At 43.5% G+C, this 18,158-nt stretch overlaps 1 protein-coding gene across 2 annotated transcripts in view; it reads right to left on the bottom strand.

Moving 5' to 3' along the window:
- The window catches only part of LOC119659948 (neuroligin-4, Y-linked), a 148,450-nt gene that overhangs the window by 55,343 nt on the left and 74,949 nt on the right, over window positions 1–18,158 (bottom strand). For both annotated transcript variants that reach the window (XM_038068294.1, XM_038068295.1), the window contains exon 3: window positions 14,809–14,972. In XM_038068294.1, the coding sequence (XP_037924222.1) occupies window positions 14,809–14,972 (164 nt within the window). The remainder of the gene's footprint in view (window positions 1–14,808; window positions 14,973–18,158) is intronic.

Below are 18,158 nucleotides of genomic sequence, written 5' to 3'. Positions count from 1 at the left end.
CAAGCAAGTACCACTGTTCCAATATGGAAAAAGAAAGGTAGTCCAGCAGAATGTTCAAATTACCGTCCGATCCGGTTACTTTTCCATAGCATGAAGACTTTTGAACTCATTCTTGACAACCGTATTCGCGAAATCGTTGAAATAACCCCGAATCAAGCCGGATTTATTAAAAACTGCGGAACCACTGATGAAATACACGCTGCACGATTACTCATGGAGAAACACAATTAGAAGCATCGTCCTCTTTACATTGCACTTCTGGATCTGGGGAAAGCGTTTAAACGTGTGCCATACGAACGCATCTGGTATGCTCTGCGATAAAACTTAGTGTCAGAAGGAATCATGCGCTGGGATCAATTGCCCTACCGCGATCTGAAAAATAAAGTTGGAAGTGTGGTGGGTGTATCAAAACCGCTTCGTGTCTCTGTTGGTGTTCATCAAGGAAGCGCCCTCTCACCACTCCTCTTTGTTCTTGTTATGGACACCGTCACAAGGGACATCCAACGTCCAGCGCCCATACACTGCTTTATGCAGATGATGTTTTCCTACCATCTAGTAGCAAAAATTATCTCGAGCAACTTTTCCAAAAATGGAATGATCGAACAAAACTGAATTTCTGACGACCGATCCCCATGAAAGAGACACAATCAGTGTCAGCGGCAGTGATCTGCCCAGAACTGAGCGATTTGAATAGCTCGGGTCAACGTTATTAGCTAATGGAGACCTGCGTTTTGAACTTGCTTCATGCATAAACGCAACCTGGATGAAGTGGCCTTCCACAACTGGTGTTCTTTGTGATCAACGTATCAACGAACGTCTCAAATCTAAAATTTACCGCAATGTCGTCCACCCTGCAGCTCTTTATGGTCCTTAGTGTTGGCTAACTATAAGAGACAATGAACGCCGTCTTGCGGTAATAGAGACGAAGATGTTGCGTTGGACTAGTGGCGTCACACGTTTTGATCACATCCGAAAGAAGATATGCGTGATCGTTATCGTGGAAAAATAGAGGGTGAGCCCTCTTCGATGGCATGGTCACGCAATTCGTGCTAACATGAATTCATTCGCCAAGTTTGGTCTGAACATCGAAGTGGATGGTAAACGACCAAAACACAGGCCGAAACAACTGTGGCTTGATACGCTGGATGGGGAGTTGAAATCCTCGAGATTGTATCCAGGTCAGGCATTCGATAGAGCTAAATGGCGGGACCGACCAAGCCGACTGCGGTTGTGAAGGGGGGGTGAAGAAAAAGAAAAAAGTGGCGAAGCACCAGCTCTCGTCGCTCGTTATTATCGAATCCAAAAGATTTGGATCATTTTCCACCGCTGCGAACGCATCCTCAGCATGAACGAGGCGCTGTTTCTTTTGTTCCGTAGTTAATGCATGCAGCACAAAATGAGCGCACACTTCTCTCTTTTTCAAATTTTCACGCAATATGTGTTGGATGATGGTTTTTTGGTATCTTTCTTTTCTCCTCTACCAACCTATCTTTTCTCCTCTACCAATCTGCATGAACATGGACGATCGACTTTCAAAACATCGACTACATGAGCGATATTTTGGTCCGTTTTCGCACTCACTGGTTGACGACTCATCTCTTCAGCTTCCATGTTTTCTCTACCGTCGGTAAATGCGGCATACCAAGGAAATGTTGTTGCAGAAGACGCAGCTTCCACCTTCTGCAGAAGAAAAAGATGTAGCTGGCATCATCCACCACGTCCTTCTATAATAATATATACAGTCAGGCGACCGTGATGTCCCAATTGGCCGCACGTATTTTATGAGATGCGCGGTCTATCTGCCTCTCGATTCTGTTTCCCATGATTGCTGCCATGCGCAGAGAGGGTGGACTCTCTCTTCACAAGCGAGGTGTATAAGCCTCCGCTCGGTAAGATGGAGAACTATTGGAATTACTCCCCCTATAACCATTAAAGCTTGCTCCAAGCATACGTTACAAAAACTAAATTATCGAATTGTACTCAAGCTTGGCATGTAGGAAGGGGAAGGTTCATCAAAAAATTTCAGTAAATTTCATAAAGATCGCGCCACTGTACCGTTTTTTAAGCGTAGTCTCCAAACTTATGGGGCGCACCTTGTATTTTAATTAGTGTCGATTAATGAAAAGCAAACAGCCGAAAAGTCGTGCATTAAATATTCTAGGTAGTCATTTAGTTAAAGAAATTATCGATTCACTGCATTTCAAAGTTTGATTACTTCGCCAAAAGACGAACAAATCGGAGAAGTTGGGCGTTTCTGGTATGAAAGGTTTTGTGTATTTCTGCTTTATTTGAGTGGACACCTAACCCATTTGAACGTAGCTCGTAATGATTATGCATTTAGTATATTAGACTTTTCAATTTAGTGTGGTCCTGACACTCGAAGTCCTAAATTACAATCAATTTGAATAAGAAGGCAATTTTCACATATTATAACTTTGTTAATAACAGTGCAAAATCCACCAAACTTATCATGTATCGTGGTTTATATGATAATTTATGATTCCAGGATCAAGTGGAGTAATATAATATTATTAACTTTAAGTCGATACGGAAAGTATCTTGATCCCTAGGACATTGTGTAGCTTCGTGATTTTATCAAATTTTTCGGAGGCTGAGAATAGTTCCACTAAATGAGAGCCCACTTTCCAGATCTCGTTTTCAGAAAGCATTAATCGAGACCCTTCACACATCCACAATTGAAAATAAATTGTAGAAACCCAATGTAGAACGATATTACCAACTACATGCATGGGCGTTCGCAGCTTCCACCTTCTCAGGTCTTGTAGGTGGGAAGACAACTCCCATCCGTGGACCAAAATGGTTATGGGTAGGTCACCGAAAAAGTGTGTGTCAAAAACCGTAGTGACACGAATCGCATCCAAGCGTAAGGAGTTAGGGGACGCTTGTTAGGATCAAAAGCTGAATCCGTTTAGGAAAAACTCGACAGTTATGAGAAATCTCGAATATCTAAGGCGGTAAAAGACCTGGGCCCCAAAATGTACTGTGAAGTCTGACCTGGAACAGGCATCCCTGTGCTTGGAGTGAAAATGCAGAATTTATTAAAGAGAAACACAACATAGTAGTATCTCCTGTACAGACATACTAGGAAGAGTGAAAACTGACCCTGACCTCAAAGACTTTGGGAGAAGGTAAGCAGGAGGAACCAAAAAGAATTAACGAGGTCCGAAGAGAGCAAAGCCGACAGATCAGCAGTGAATTAAATCATTTACTTGGGGAAAGGGCTGCCATGCGTGCCCAAAGGCATCAGATCACGATGCAGTGCAAGAAATTAGACGAGGTCGCATCTAAGCAGAAATCTGCACTGTTTTAGTAGAGCAGTCCAAGCCGACTTGTAGGAGGCATCCATTATAAGCTTCAGAAAGGTGTAGCACATTAACGGCAACCATCCGGTTACCAGCAGAGGTAGCACGAAAGATACTGAATATCGAAAAGGTCCATAGAAGGCAAATCTCTCTGAAGAGATGGTTCAAGTGTTTTTTGTACGAACCTCTGGCGAGGACATCCAGAAGTACGGTTGATCTGTGTGACCGATATAGATGTTGTAGGGAAATGAAACGCATTTCCCGGGAATTTAACAAGCATCCAAATGCATATTGTGCGATGATGCACAGCGGCCATATTGCTGAAAATGACAATTATTTTGAGTTAAAGTAGCAGTAAATGCAGTTGTAAATGATGTTGTTCCAAATCAACGTCAATCGCTGCTCTCGCAGAGCTCCTACGAATCAGAGGTGAAGGTGGCTATAATAAACCAGCCTTATAGAAACCTTAACAATAATGTATGGGTAGCCAATCCTACAGGTGGGACGGCTTTGTGGGGAAGTTCACTGACGAACGCAAGAGAGTGTTGTCTCTTGGAGGCTTTCACGTAATTAAACATCGTATTGGCTTATAGCTTACAGCCTTAAACTCAACGTTCAAGAAGAGTCACGTCTGGTCGGTTATGCAGATAATATCGCGGCATTACTGGACGCACTGATGCGAAAGGTCAGATGGATGACTGCTCATAGTTTCAATCTTGCGCTGGGGAAACCCGAAATAATCATCCTGACTGGAATTCCGACCTTGCGTCCCATATCGTTTGGCGAGTCGATAATCAAATCAAAATCAACGGCAAAGTACCTTGGACTGACTCTTGACTCCAAGATGAGCCTTTTTGAGCAAATTAAATCAACAGTGCACAAGGCTGCAGGTAGAGTTTCGGTTTAAGTAGGCTAATTGCAAATATTGGGGGTCCCACGTCTAGCTGACGATGCCGCAGTTTGTCCCTCTACGGCTCCGAGGTAAGGGCTGGCGCTCTTGGCAAGGAGGTATATTTAATCTCCCGCAAATACAGAGACGGGAGCTTTGCGGATGACGTCTACGTATCACACTATCCTTGAACTGGCCCTGGTGGTAATCGCGGGAGTGATCCCCGATGTCCTTCTTGCTAAGGAGCCTAAAGCGATATACAACCGCAAGGGAGAAAAGCTAAGCACCTTAGTCGAGTAGGTACATGGCTGAATGGGGAGCATGGTGAAACTGACTATTTCCTTGTCCAGTTCTTAAGTGGGCATGGAGATTTTCAGTCTTACCCAGATTGGAAAGACGCCATCTCCGGATTGTGCGTTTTGCAATGGAGTTGTGGACGACGCCCAGCGCACCTTTTTTTCCAGTGAAAGTCGGGATGGGATTCTGCAGAACTTCTATTTAGGGAATGTCTCTGCAGGCAACATTATCGAAGAGATGCTGAGGACTGCTGATAGGTGGAGCCGTGGTGCCCATTACGGTCAGGTCCTTCTCGTTGCTAATATCATAGAGCTCAATCGGTAGAGGAACCGGATGACAGGGAGTTTCTTGAACTGACACTTCCCTTCCTCCTCTCCCCTCCCGTTGGTTAAACCCATGGTGTTTAACGTAGGTACATGTCGTGGAGACTTAATCGTACGGTCCTCTTCAGACCCGAATTGATTTTGTGACCACAATCAGAGCCCCGCTGAGACAAGCAACAACGGTATCAGTCTATACCAAGTGCATGGCTTAGCATTCATACTGGTGGATGCAAGAATTACCCAAATCTCTACCGAACTATGGAGTACGGCACCCGTATTGAAACGCAACACCACGTCGGGGCCCGAAGGTCTCTTCTCGCTTGAGCACAACCATGAAACTCCTAATAGGGGGGCCAACCGCAAATAACCGAGCTGTCCTCACATACAACAGGAGTTCACCCGAAGTATGTGAGTCCAGGGGCTTTCCCGATTGCCATGGTACCAGCATACCCCTGGTAAGGTTTTGTGACCAATTTGCCACTTCAGATGAGTCCCCGAGCAGACTCGGGTCTGATCGCCCTAATTAGGCCTTTGGAGCATTCGCCTACTGCATCAGGGCCGGCAAACCAAACTGAATACAGCGTCTCTCAGTGTCACCACTATGGAGGTTCTCCTCGGCCACTTGGTTTTGGTTTGGCCGACAGTGTTGCCGCCCCATCTTCGTCACGCCACCTCTGAACACCTCTCATCCCGTTGGTGAAAGAAGTTCCCTGATTTGAAGCGGTGACAAGCGGTGGGGTCCTACGACGCTGATTTTATTCTACTGCCCGAGGTTCACAGCTCTGTATTCGAAGCTACAACCGAGGAGCACTTAAAAGCCAAAAATATCATTTATTATATGTTGAAGCTGAAGGCAATATGGACTGAAGTTGAAACTGTGATAGCGGCCATCCAGAAGAAACTTAGGCAGTAAGAAGTAAGCCGGAAGAAGGAACTGGGGCGGAACACGAATGTTAACCAATTCTGATTTAGCCTCGGGACGTAATTCCATATCTCCCACCCCCTGGGGGAGTGGAAGGAGGAGGTTTCAGTGGGTTCCACTTAACCGTCTGGCAGGAGCTAGCTGTAGGTTTTGAAGCTTTGCGCCTTTCGTCGACTAAAAAAAAAGACAGGCAAAGAGATGGACAGACAGACTTTGAATCGATTCTAATAAGGTTGAAATACCGAGCGTAACATACGAAAACTCCGTTAAAACTTCTTGACCGTCTAGGAGAAGCAATGTTAATTGAAAAGAGGAAGCTATTTTGAATATGAAGACTAAACCAATGCAAAATCCTTTTACCATCAATTGGCTGTTTCCATCAAAAGATAATTAAATTTTCTACAAATAAATATTTGAATGAGTAAAATTCTCCCCGGATTTTCTATTTATGTATGTTTGTAGTGGGATTTATTGTTCACACTTAAGCTCGCTACATACCACAGATTTCCAATAAGTCTGGGAAAACTAAGGACAACCACGAATTATACCTTTTATACTTATGGCTCCGTTGAGATGAGCACTAAAGGAAAATAACATTTTATGAACCACACTTTTGGTGTTGCTCCTGATTTTATTGGTAAATGCAACCCTTAGGGTATCATTAATTTTAACTCAGTTTAGCACCAGAGGAATTATTACCGTTCAAGGCAGTTCCAAAAGTATTTGTGCCCAAAACACTACAAGCGACAGCAGAATAAATTTCAAATTAAATCGTAATAATGACGAAGTAATAAAGGGGGAAATTATAGCTAGACAAGGACTAGACTTCTAGATTGGGTGATAGATTTGGTTTTAATGAAATGAATGAAACATTGTAATGAAAGTGAAGGGTGCGCTTCGAATTATTTTAATGAAATTTACGTCGAACTGGATTGTGCTCAAGATAACTATGAAGAGGTTTATAGTGATGAAATTCAATCGTAAAGATTATCAGTCGGCAGTTATTCCCAGTGAGTGGTTAATTAAAATTCCAATCGTAAACTGCAAGTTCCGTTTGGAGGTCAATTTTCAGTTTGAAACGCTCCTCGAATTGCAAAATAGTTTTCTGGGCTCTGATGAATTTCATTCACTAAAACACAGTACCTAAGTCTATCTAAGCTATTTAAGATTATTTTTAGGATCCTTCTTTATCTCAGGAGAAGCTTTAATGATATTTGTGGATTACCATTATTATATTATTACAGTCGATGCCGCCAACGAGATAATGGAGGAAATGAATATCATCGTTCCAGCGTTCACATTCACGTAAAAAAGCTAGCAAATAAGGGCGGCTAGATTGATCTGCCCCAGTCAAAATACACGTGGGCTAACATAATAGTTTTTTTTAAGAGAGCGAGAGATATGATGAAAGTCCTGGGGGGTTTAGCGTGAGTACCTGCCGTGAAGGCATAATCCCACGGTCCTCTTCGAACACGGATTGATTTTGGGACCACAATCAGAGCCCCGCCATGCAAGCACAGCGGTCCTGGTTTATACTGAGTGCAGGCTCAGCATTCATACCAGTGGATGCGAGGCCTATCTAACACCTCTGCCGGAACTAAGGGGTACGGCACCCGGGTTGTACAGCGCAACTCCACGCTTGAGCTCCGAGGAGCTCTGCCCGCGATGTAGACATAACCACAACCACCATGAAACTCCCCCTGGGGGCCAACCGCAAATAACCGGGCCCAGAACACATCCTTCAGGAATTCACCTGGAGCATATGCTCTCAGAGGGCCATCCCGGTTCCTATGGTACCAGATAACCTCCGGTGAGGCTTCGTGGCCAAAGCCACTTCAGATGAGTCCCTTGCAGACTCGGGTCTGATCGCCCTCCTCGAATACGTGGGGACGGAACTCCCCAATGGGTTAGCTGAAATCAGCCCGAGGCGGAGAACCGCAACTAACTACCGCTCTGCGTACAGGAGAGATATGAATGAAAGGGCTGTTCCTGTTTTTACAAAATATCATAGTAATGATAATCATTATGGATGCGTACCTTCACAGGAGCAAAAAGGTAGTAGGATGCAAATAAATAGAGTCGCAAGTAATGAACCGGCAGTTAGTATGGTTTGAACAGGCTATTTATCAGCAAGTTGTTGCGCTTCTGATTCATAAGTAAGATTGGTTTCGTTTACCGGATTTTTCCACTAGAAGTGGAGTCAATCTATTGGTGCGGTCTGCTATTTTTGCATGAACTACTCGTACAATTCCGTCATTGCCTTTATAATTTCGAATAACCCTTCCTAGTTGTCACTTGACTGCTAACTTATCATCCGTGATGACCACAGTGCTATCTATCGCAATATTAGGAAATGCTGTAGGAGATTCACTCATTCTTTAGTCCAACTTTGCCAGAATTCGCGCCTAATGCCATTTACTTTGCGCCAGTCTGTTAATAACGTATTCTCCCTTGGTCGATAATCTGGATCGATTTGCACAGTTAAGGATTCACCAATACGAAACTGGCCAGCTATTGAAGCCAAACCGGAAGATAGTGGCGTCAACTGTCATCAGTTCAGAATGGTTCCTATTTCTACTAAAACTATCTCTAGTATTTGACAAGAAGGAAGAAATTAGAGGAAGCAACTGCAAAAAAAAGACTTATTATCCTCAACAAAACGAGCGAGCTTCCGTCATATCGAGGGAATGTTCCGAGTAGGGAGTTATATATAGATGTAACTCTCGTCACGGTGGTAGACAGCCTTATATCCAGCGTTCATAGAAATTCTCTACGCAGAGATGAAATCCGCCCTGTGTAACCCAATAGAAGGCCGAGGTTTAACCAGGACTGCCAATTGCGAAAAGCTCGAACAAGAGCTGGGAAGTACAGCGGAAAGCGCCCATAGACCTACTATGGACTGCCGGATTAGAGCTGAAAAGTTCACTGAGGAAATGCAGAAATTCATAATTGAGGCTTGTGGAAAAGCGGCTCCTCCATAAGGGAAATATACCAGGTTGGGGCGGGAAAGTTTTCAAACTAAAAAAGGAGTTCAAGAGGGCGAGAAGAAAGCGCCAGAAATCTAAGGATACTGCCGACTGGAAAGTTAAACTGCATATATTTATCCTTTCTTGTGAAGCCTCCAAAATTGGAGAGTACCAATAGAGAAAATTTTCAGATGTAACGGTTGCCCACTTGGATTCATAATTGGACCAAGTGTGTGGAACCTTGTGTTTGATGGGTTAATAAATGGATTATCTGACACTGCAGCGGGGATTACTGCGACCACATATGCTAATGGCTCCTCATTGAAAGCAGGACTCGACCACACATCCAAAAACCTTGCCCTCAGAACCACGGAGTGCGTTAACACCTGGTCCAAGAAACTCTCAAGGAATAGAACGGAGGAAATCCTGTTGAAGGCATCCAAGGTAATACGATACAAGTTGTATCCGACTTAAAATACATGGGATTATAGTAGTATAGTATAGCGTCCGGATAGCTGAGTGGTTAGAGCGCAAGGCTGTCGTACGGAAGGTCGCGGTTCAAATCTCGCTGGTGGCAGTGGAATTTGTATCGTGATTTGACGTCGGATACCAGTCGACTCAGCTGTGAATGAGTACCTGAGTCATATCAGGGTAATAATCTCGGGCGAGCGCAATGCTGACCACATTGCCTCCTACAGTCTACTGTGGTGTACCGTTACGGTCTTGAATGAAGTGCTCTAACACACTTCAAGGCCCTGATCCAACATGGATTGTTGCGCCAACGATTATTATTATTATTATAGTATATATAGTAACAAAAATCATCGCCGACATATGATGGACCCAACGGGCAAAGCTAAACAGATATTCAGAAACCTTATTGGACTTGCTACCGCTGATTGGGGACTAGGTCATAGGGCCAAGCCCATCATATATAGTGGATTTTCGGTACCCATCTCTATGTATGAAGCCGTAGGTTGGGCGCTATTCACGAGCGACCAAATATTGGAGCAATTGAATTCACCCAGCGAATGGCGCTTATGGGAGTAACAGGTGCTTACCGAACTGTCTCAACGGGCGCCCTCTGTGTGGTAGCTGATCAGCTACTGATAAAGCTTGCGGTAATTGAGACACAATTTGCCTATAAGCTTAGGAGGAAAGTTAGGTTGACAGTTCAAGGAGAGGTCTGCAACGAGAATTTGTCTTAGGGAATGAAAGAAACGGAGAAGCTGAAAGGTGCCATTTTAAAGAGATGGCGAAGGGAATGGAACAGCAGCGAAAAGGAAAGAATAATGAAATATTTTTTCTCAGATGTTGAAAAGAGAATGAAAATGAAATGGCTCCATATTAACCATTATGTGAGTCAATGTCTTATGGGACACGGGGACTTAGGCGCAAGTTAGCTCAATTTGGACTCAGCAGAAGCAGTGACTGCTACTCCTACATGTGCTGCTTGAATGTCTATGAAATTCCACGCATACAGTGAATGACATAGATTTGCATGCAGTTTAATGGGAGGCTCCCCATACATGTAAACGGGGGATGTAACAATTTTTTTCATCGAATGTAGTCATGTGGGGTATCGAATGAAACGTCTCAGTTAGTGCTTTCCGAATCTACTATTGGTTTTGACGTGAATTTCAAAGTGTGCGAGTTTCGTCAGTTTACTTTTTCCAATGCCTGATGGATGTAATCGCGAGGCTTTTAAATGCTCATCTAACGTATCAAGCCACCGTTGTTTTGGCCGGCCTTTTATTCGCTTTCTATTGACTTCGATGATCAGAGCAATTTTATCAAGTGAATTCTCATTAGCCCGATTTATGTGACCACACCATCAAAAACGCTTTATTCACAGCTTTTTCACGATTGGATATCCTCATTTCGAATGTGATCAAAACGTGCCACCCCACTAATTAAATACATCGTCTTCGATCCCATTACTGCAAGACGTCGTTCATTGTCTTTTATAGTCGGCCAACACTCAGAACTACAGAAAGTGGCAGACGGACGATATTGCGGTAAATTTTAGATTTGAGACGTTCGTTAATACGTCGATCACAAAAAACACCAGTCTTGGTCGCAAGCCCAGCTAAAGGAGGATGGTTTGAGGCAACGTGCTCTGTGCTATCCTCAGTAAAACAAAAATAAAATGCTGACATCAGGGAAAGAGGTAAATAGAGTATAGTTGGAGTTATTGCACTGTGCTAAATCCTACCTGATCTCTCTTGGCGACAGGTCCCGCGACGGGCCGATCAAGAAAATGTATGCAATGTCATTACAAACATGATGATCGGATTGTGTCACAAGCCTCGTAGAAATGCTAGGGCTCAGGACGCAAGTAGTCAACGTAGTCAAAACCAAACAAATACGTGTCAGTACGCTAAATGTTGGAATCCTAACTGGAAAGGCCGAGGAACTCGCAAGAGCCCTTCGGAAAAGGCGCATTGATATCTGCGCTCTGCAAGAAACCCGATGGTCTGGTGCCAAAAGCTACGAAATTGAACTCGAACGCGGTAAAAATGGCTATAAACTTCTCTATTTTGGTAACCCACACACTCAATATTTTGGTAGCCCACACATTCAATATGATGTTCGCATTGCCATCTCAGAGGGTTTCTGTGATGCCATTAAAGAAGTTGAACGATTTGATAATCGGCTGATGAAGCTCACCATTATATAGCCGATTACACTATTCACTCCTTCACCGCGTGCGCACCATAGACAGGTCGACCTGATGCTGAGAAAGATACCTTCTGGCAACTTCTCGATGAAAAGACTTGTCACGTGCCTGCTGACGGCATGGACTATATTATTATCGCCGGCGACCTTCATGGTCATGTGGGTCAAAAGGCGGACGGTAACAGGTGGCATGGGCGAAAGGGTTTGCTCATCCTCCACTTCCACAATCATTGCCGACATTTGGACCAGTTCCACTTTTCAGCGTAACTGAAGTCGAGGAGGCAATAAAACGCATGAAATCGGGGAAAACCACAAGACCTGATGATATCGTATCCGAGCTCTGGAAAGCGAAGAGCTGGGACCCAACACTGTGGCTCAGTGAATTCTTTAATCGGGTTATTCAGGAAGGAAGAACAACGTCTGACTGGTAAGAAAGTACCACTGTTCCAATATGGAGAAAGAAAGGTAGTCCAGCAGAATGTTCAAATTACCGTCCGATCTGGTTACTTTCCCCATACCATGAAGATTTTTGAACACATTCTTGACAACCGTATTCACGAAATCGTTGAAATAAACGTGAATCAAGCCGAATTTGTAAAAAACTGCTAAACTACTGACGCAATACACGCTGCGCGGTTACTCATGGAGAAACACAGTGACAAGCATCGACCTCTTTACATTGCATTTCTGGATCTTGAGAAAACGTTTGACCGTGTGCCACACCAACTCATCTGGTATGCTTTACGACAACACTTAATGCCAGAAGAACTCGTGCGCTGAGTTCTATTGCTCTACCACGATCAGAAAAGTAAAGTTCGAACCGCTTCGTGTCTCTGTTGGTGTTCATCCAGGAAGCGCCCTCTCACCACTCCTCTTTGTTCTTGTTATGGACACCGTCACACAGGATATCCAACGTCCAGCGCCCTACACACTGCTTTATGCAGATGACGTCTCCCTAGCATCTATAGCAAAAATTATCTCGAGCCACTTGTCAAAAAATGGAATGATCGCCTCATGCAATACGGTCTCAGATTGAATCATCGAAGTCGATGGTAAACGACCAAAGGGCAGGCCTAAACCACTGTGGCTTGATACGCTGGATAGGGATTTAAAAGCCTCGAGATTGCACCGAAATCCGGCATTCGATAGAGCCAAATGGCGCAGCCGACCACGACGAGCCGGACCTCGCTTGTGAACGGGACAAAGGCTGAAGAAAAAGAAGAAGCAATTGGCATTTTTCGCTGTGAAATGAGCAGATTAGACGAAATTTACCGCTTTCACCGCAATATCGTCCAAAATAGCGATGTGACAGAAAAATGGAGGGCGATGGAAAAACGGAGGTCATATGCTAATTCAGCGACCCAAAACTAGTAAAGATGACCCATCAGAGTGTCTATCCATGTTTCCATATTGGCCAGTGTTATTAGTCGGTTGGGAATTCCAAGCCTTTATTTTCGGTCGTCTTGTGAGACTGCAAGACGTTCCCAATTTCATGCCGGAGCACTCATGTCAAGACAAACTGGAGAAATCAATACTCATATAACCACAAAGCACTCTAAGAGGAATGGATTTTCATTGAAATGAGGAACCGCATCGGCTACTGTTAAGTTGTCCAATATCTGGCGCTAATGACTATGTCCAACCTTATGCAGCCTCTGATGAACTCGCCAACCGAGGTTCATGTGAAAGGGAGGAAATGTGCGGTACATTTTTAGGCTCAAGTTTAAGAAGAGGGGGAGAGAAGGAGGGCTTCTCCTTATGCCTGGAATTTTCTAGGGGGCTCTGAGCAGGGATGTAGCGGTCCGCATAATTTGCATCCCGGGCCCAGATTTTCTCGGAAGGGCCCTAATTGTATCAACTAATTAACATTCCTATAAATGTTCTATTTTTAAGAATCTTTGGCTGTGGTTAATGAATCGTTTAGAGCCCTCACTAAACTAAAAAGTAATACATTGCAGGAATCGTACCATTGGCGGTATTGAATGGTTAAAAATCATAATATCTCCAAGTGCTGGTTGTTTAGTCATTATATGGATAATTCTGGGAATAGCTCGCTCAATTCTTAGCTATGCTGAAAGTTTCCACTTAATGGAATCATTTTCCAAAAGTTATATAAATAAAATAAGATAGTTAAGCTTCAATGAAGCACAAACTATTACCATATAAACAAGTCAATGAAGTGGAAAACGAAATAGCCTGCGGACATGCTTTAATGACATCAACAAGAAAGATAGCTTCTCCAGTGAGATCCGTGTTGTATAGCAACACCATTAATGAAATGATGCAGAAAAGTTCTTTCGACAAATCTGCTAGAAGTTTTGTATCTTAAGATGGCAATAATGATGATTGATCTATTTCTCCAATAATATATTACTAATAACTAGAAAAATAATGTCACAATCAGGATTCACTCGTTAATATACTATGCAGCCTTTAAATATCTTAATTTTTTTACATCCTTGCGGAAGACAAATTCTTCCCAAAGTTATTAATTAATATACTCCAACCCTCGCTAGTCAAACCTCAAACAACCACCGATAATTTCTCCCTGAAAGCACCGACAAAACGTTCAAGTTGGCCCTCGTTTCTTCATTTGCTTAACGTTTAAGAAAATTAATTACTCCAGTTTGGCCTGCAAAATTAATGGCCCATACACATTAAAATGACTTCAATGTTCTGTAAAGGGGAATAAAGTGAAGAAATGAGTCCTGTTCGCTTGTCCAGCTTACCCTTCCCTGTTCCATACGGGAAGCGAGTTTAAATATGTCAAACTCAGAAAAAATGGAAAGTTTAAATAAGATCAGCGCTGGAGTATGGTGATGTTATGCTCAAGATTTTAACAGGATGATTTATTAGGGATGTGGGGTGGTGCTTACTACATCTGCTGTGAGCTTTTCTAAGTCATTAATCTTCATGTTGAGCGTCAAAAAATGTGGTAGCTCTAATGAAGTTGTTACGGTCCGAGCTGTTTATTCTTTTATAATAGGGAAAGTCCAAGAACTGTCAATTTTCCTGAAAACTGGATTATCTGTTACCTCCTAATCTTTTTGTTATTATAGAAAAATCGAATACTCTATTCTCTTCTAAAATTAATTGAAATAATTGTTGTTGTATTTTAAACACCTTAATTCAATATTGGGGCCCACAAAATAGCACATAATAATTTTGATCCCTGCAAATGAAATTAGGATCGAAAGAACCTTTTTCTAATGAACAAGATTAACTTTTCTCCTCAGTTTAATTACCAGAAGGTTGGTCTGAAATGCCTCCCCAAAGATTAATGCAAAGGTATCATCCTACACCCGAAAGCAATAAGAATTGTAAACTGCATGTATATTCTAACCCTAATTACATTTATTGTCCCACCACGAATTTAATGACCGACATCGTTAAACAAATGAGAACTTACCCTGTATCGGAGCGTAAATGTTTAAATACAAACAATCTTCCGATTGATTCCTCAGATACGGTATTAATCTCTTAAGATATTCTAGGCGCCCTCGTGGCATCCGCTCTAATGCTGCGGTTTCGTTAGCAATATCGGGAAGACGTTGCGGACAAACTGGACCAAATCTGAAAATGTAAAACGAAAACGACATTAAGTTAGGCACGAAATGGTTAGAATGAAAAACTTCAATTAGATTAATCGCCCAGCGTCTATCCAAGTCGAAAGATAGCGTCAGCTAGGAATTGGGGAAGAGAAAAACATTTCTTAGCCAAAAATTAATCATGCGGATTTTAGGGATCCTAAACCAATGACCCCATTAAAGTAGGTTGCTTCACCTTTGGCCTTTCCAGCAAATCGAAATTACAGGGACAACTGAGAGTGGATTTGAAATTTCCTTCGTGTCATTAGTGTAACAAATATCATGAAAGTCAGTATTGCCATTGTCAGGGGATTTCTGTAGTCAGATAGTCATATAGCATTGGGTATTTTCCTCATGAATTGAAAGAAGTGCGTTTGGAGGTGAATATCGAGTTAAGTTATGGGAAGATCGAACCGCGACTTGTACAGGTTGAAAGAAACTTTTTTGAAATTAATTATTTAGTAATTATTTGAGCAATCTCCTTTGAATAAATTGATCAGAGAGAGAAAGTCACATCCTATTAACATGAGTGGCTAGACGAGGTCTCACTGTCAGATCACCGATATCTAGAATTCAATCTGACTATAGCGGGCGAACAGTCTGCAGTACAAAGACGGAACCCTAGGAAAACGGATTGGGCAAAGTTCAATGATCTTCTTGGCAATAAAGTACAGTTCCCTAAGCGACTAAGGACTCCTTTGGTGCTGGAAGATAAAGTGAAAACTGTGAACTGCACACTTTTAGAGTGCTATGAAGAGGCTTGTCCTATTTCCCGAGACCAAAACGGTAAAACGGTTCCTTGGTGAAACCGAGAACTGCAAAAACTCAGGAAATCAACCAGGCGCCTTCTAAATCGTGCTTGCAAAAGTAACAAGAACGAAGACTGGTTAAATTTCAGGAACTCACAACGTGAATATAAGAGGCTCGTGAGGTGCTCGAAACGAGACTCCTTTAGAGCGTACTGCGAGGAACTGGAAGGCGAAAGGGAGACTTCAAGGCTGTGCAGAGTCCTCAAAAAGGATGAGTCGGCCAAGTTGGATTCTCTTAGAAAACCCGACGGTACTTTCACGAGCTCCAGACTGGACTCAGTACAGACCCTCCTGGAAGTACACCACCCGGGAGAACGGGTGAGAGAAGTGGTAGGGGGAGAGTTGACGGTTCTTGCAACCCCTTCAACACGCAAGTGTTGCAAGAGGAACTGGAACACTGCGAAAGCAGTTGTTACCCATGAAAAGGTGAGAGCTGCCATACTGTCCTTTGAACATTTCAAAGCATGGATGGCATCTATCCGATAATGCTAAAGGAGGGTATGGAGCATTTAGAGCGACCTCTAAGAAATACTTTTCGAGGATGTCTTGCTCTGGGCTACGTGCCTTCTTCTTGGCAACAGTTTAAGGTAGTTTTCATACCGAAACCTGGGAAAGATGACTATTCTAATCCAAAGAACTTCAGACAAATCAGGTTGACTTCATTCTTGCTGGAAGGTTTGGAGAGACTGGTGGAGCGTCACATTCGTGGAAACGCACTTAGGTCACACCCACTTAGTGAAAACCAACATGCTTACCAACGTGGAAAGTCCTGTGAGTCTGCTCTTCATTCTTTGGTCACAAAGATAGAGGATGCAACTTTGAATGGTGAGTACGTGATGGGGGTGTTCGTGGACATTGAAGGGGCTTTTGACTGTGCGCCTTTTCAAAAACTTTGTGATGCCGCCAGAGCGCATTGTGCTGATGATGCTTTAATTAAGTGGATCCATGCTATGCTAACGCAAAGATTGTTGTGCGCTGAGGTAGGGGTCGATTGCTACCTGACTACCGAAGCGACGAAGGGCTGCCCCCAAGGAGGTGTGCTTTCGCCGCTTCTGTGGAGTATGCTGATCGACTCACTGCTATGCGAGCTGCAAAATTTGCCAATACACGCTCAAGCTTATATTGATGACGTGGCTGTACTTGCTGTTGATCGGGATCTTGGAACGGTGTGTAGAAATATACAGCGTGCCGTTCATTTGATAGACAGCTGGTGCCTTAGACATTGCTTGTCAGTTAATCCAAATAAAACCACAATGGTTTTATTCACACAAAGTAGAAAACTGGATGGACTTTGTCTCCCTGAGCTGAGGGGTACTACCCTTCAACTCTCCGAAGAAGTGAAATATCTGGAGGTCACTCTAGATAAAAAACTTCTTTGGAACAAACATGTAGAGGTAAAGATGAAACGAGCTCTCACAGCTTATGGGCTGTGCAGACAGACCTTTGCCTCGACATGGGGACTAAGGCCTCATGTGGTAATGTGGATATACGTTGCCATCATTAGGCCGATGTTCGTATATGCATCCGTAGTGTGGTGGGTTAAGGTGAGACAAAAAGGTTTTCACCGTAAACTAGCCGCACTGCAAAGAACTCTTTGTCTGGGTATCACTGGTGCCATGAGCACGGCATCCGGCGCAGCTCTGAATGCACTACTCAATTTGCAGCCCCTGGATATATTTATTCAAAGCACTGCAATGGGAGCAGCTCATAGGCTAATTCGATTTGTTCTATGGGAAAACAACGGATGTGGGGGGCACAGAGCATTGGAAGAGTTACTGGGAGGACTGAATCCAGTTCTTACAATGCCTTCCGATTCTCGTGTCCCCATACATCTGTCTGGTAGAAGATATGTAGTTACCCTGAAGCGTAGAGAGGACTGGGAAGACCCAGAGGAATACGTGGCGGGATATACGGAAGTCTTCTACACCGATGGCTCAAATACAGAAGAGAGTTCTGGAGCCGGAGTCTACCTCTCGAATAAAAACGAGAAGTGGGCTTTTCCTTTGAGACAATATGCAACGGTTTTTCAAGCCAAAGTTTATGCGATCCTAAAGGTGGCAAACTGGGTGATTGACGAGCGGTTGAAGGGCAGGCGCATCGCAATCTGCAGTGAAAGTCAAGCTGCACTGAGGGCATTGAGCAGTCCTTTGATCACCTCGAAAATCGTTCAGGAATTCAGAAACCGTTTGAACTCTATGTCTAGATTCAATACGGTGGAACTACTCTGGGTACCTGGTCACTGTGGCATAGAGGGAAATGAAATCTCGGACGCTTTAGCGAAAGAGGGGTCAATCTCCCCTATGCCGGGACCGGAGCCAGCAATTGGGGTATCAGTAGCATTGGCTAAATCTGTTTTCAAAAAC

This window comes from Hermetia illucens, chromosome 6 (genome assembly GCF_905115235.1).
Source record: "Hermetia illucens chromosome 6, iHerIll2.2.curated.20191125, whole genome shotgun sequence".
Taxonomy (NCBI): Eukaryota; Metazoa; Arthropoda; class Insecta; order Diptera; family Stratiomyidae; genus Hermetia; species Hermetia illucens.
Note: the sequence above shows the minus strand (reverse complement) of the source record. Positions and strands in the feature narration are given on the sequence as shown.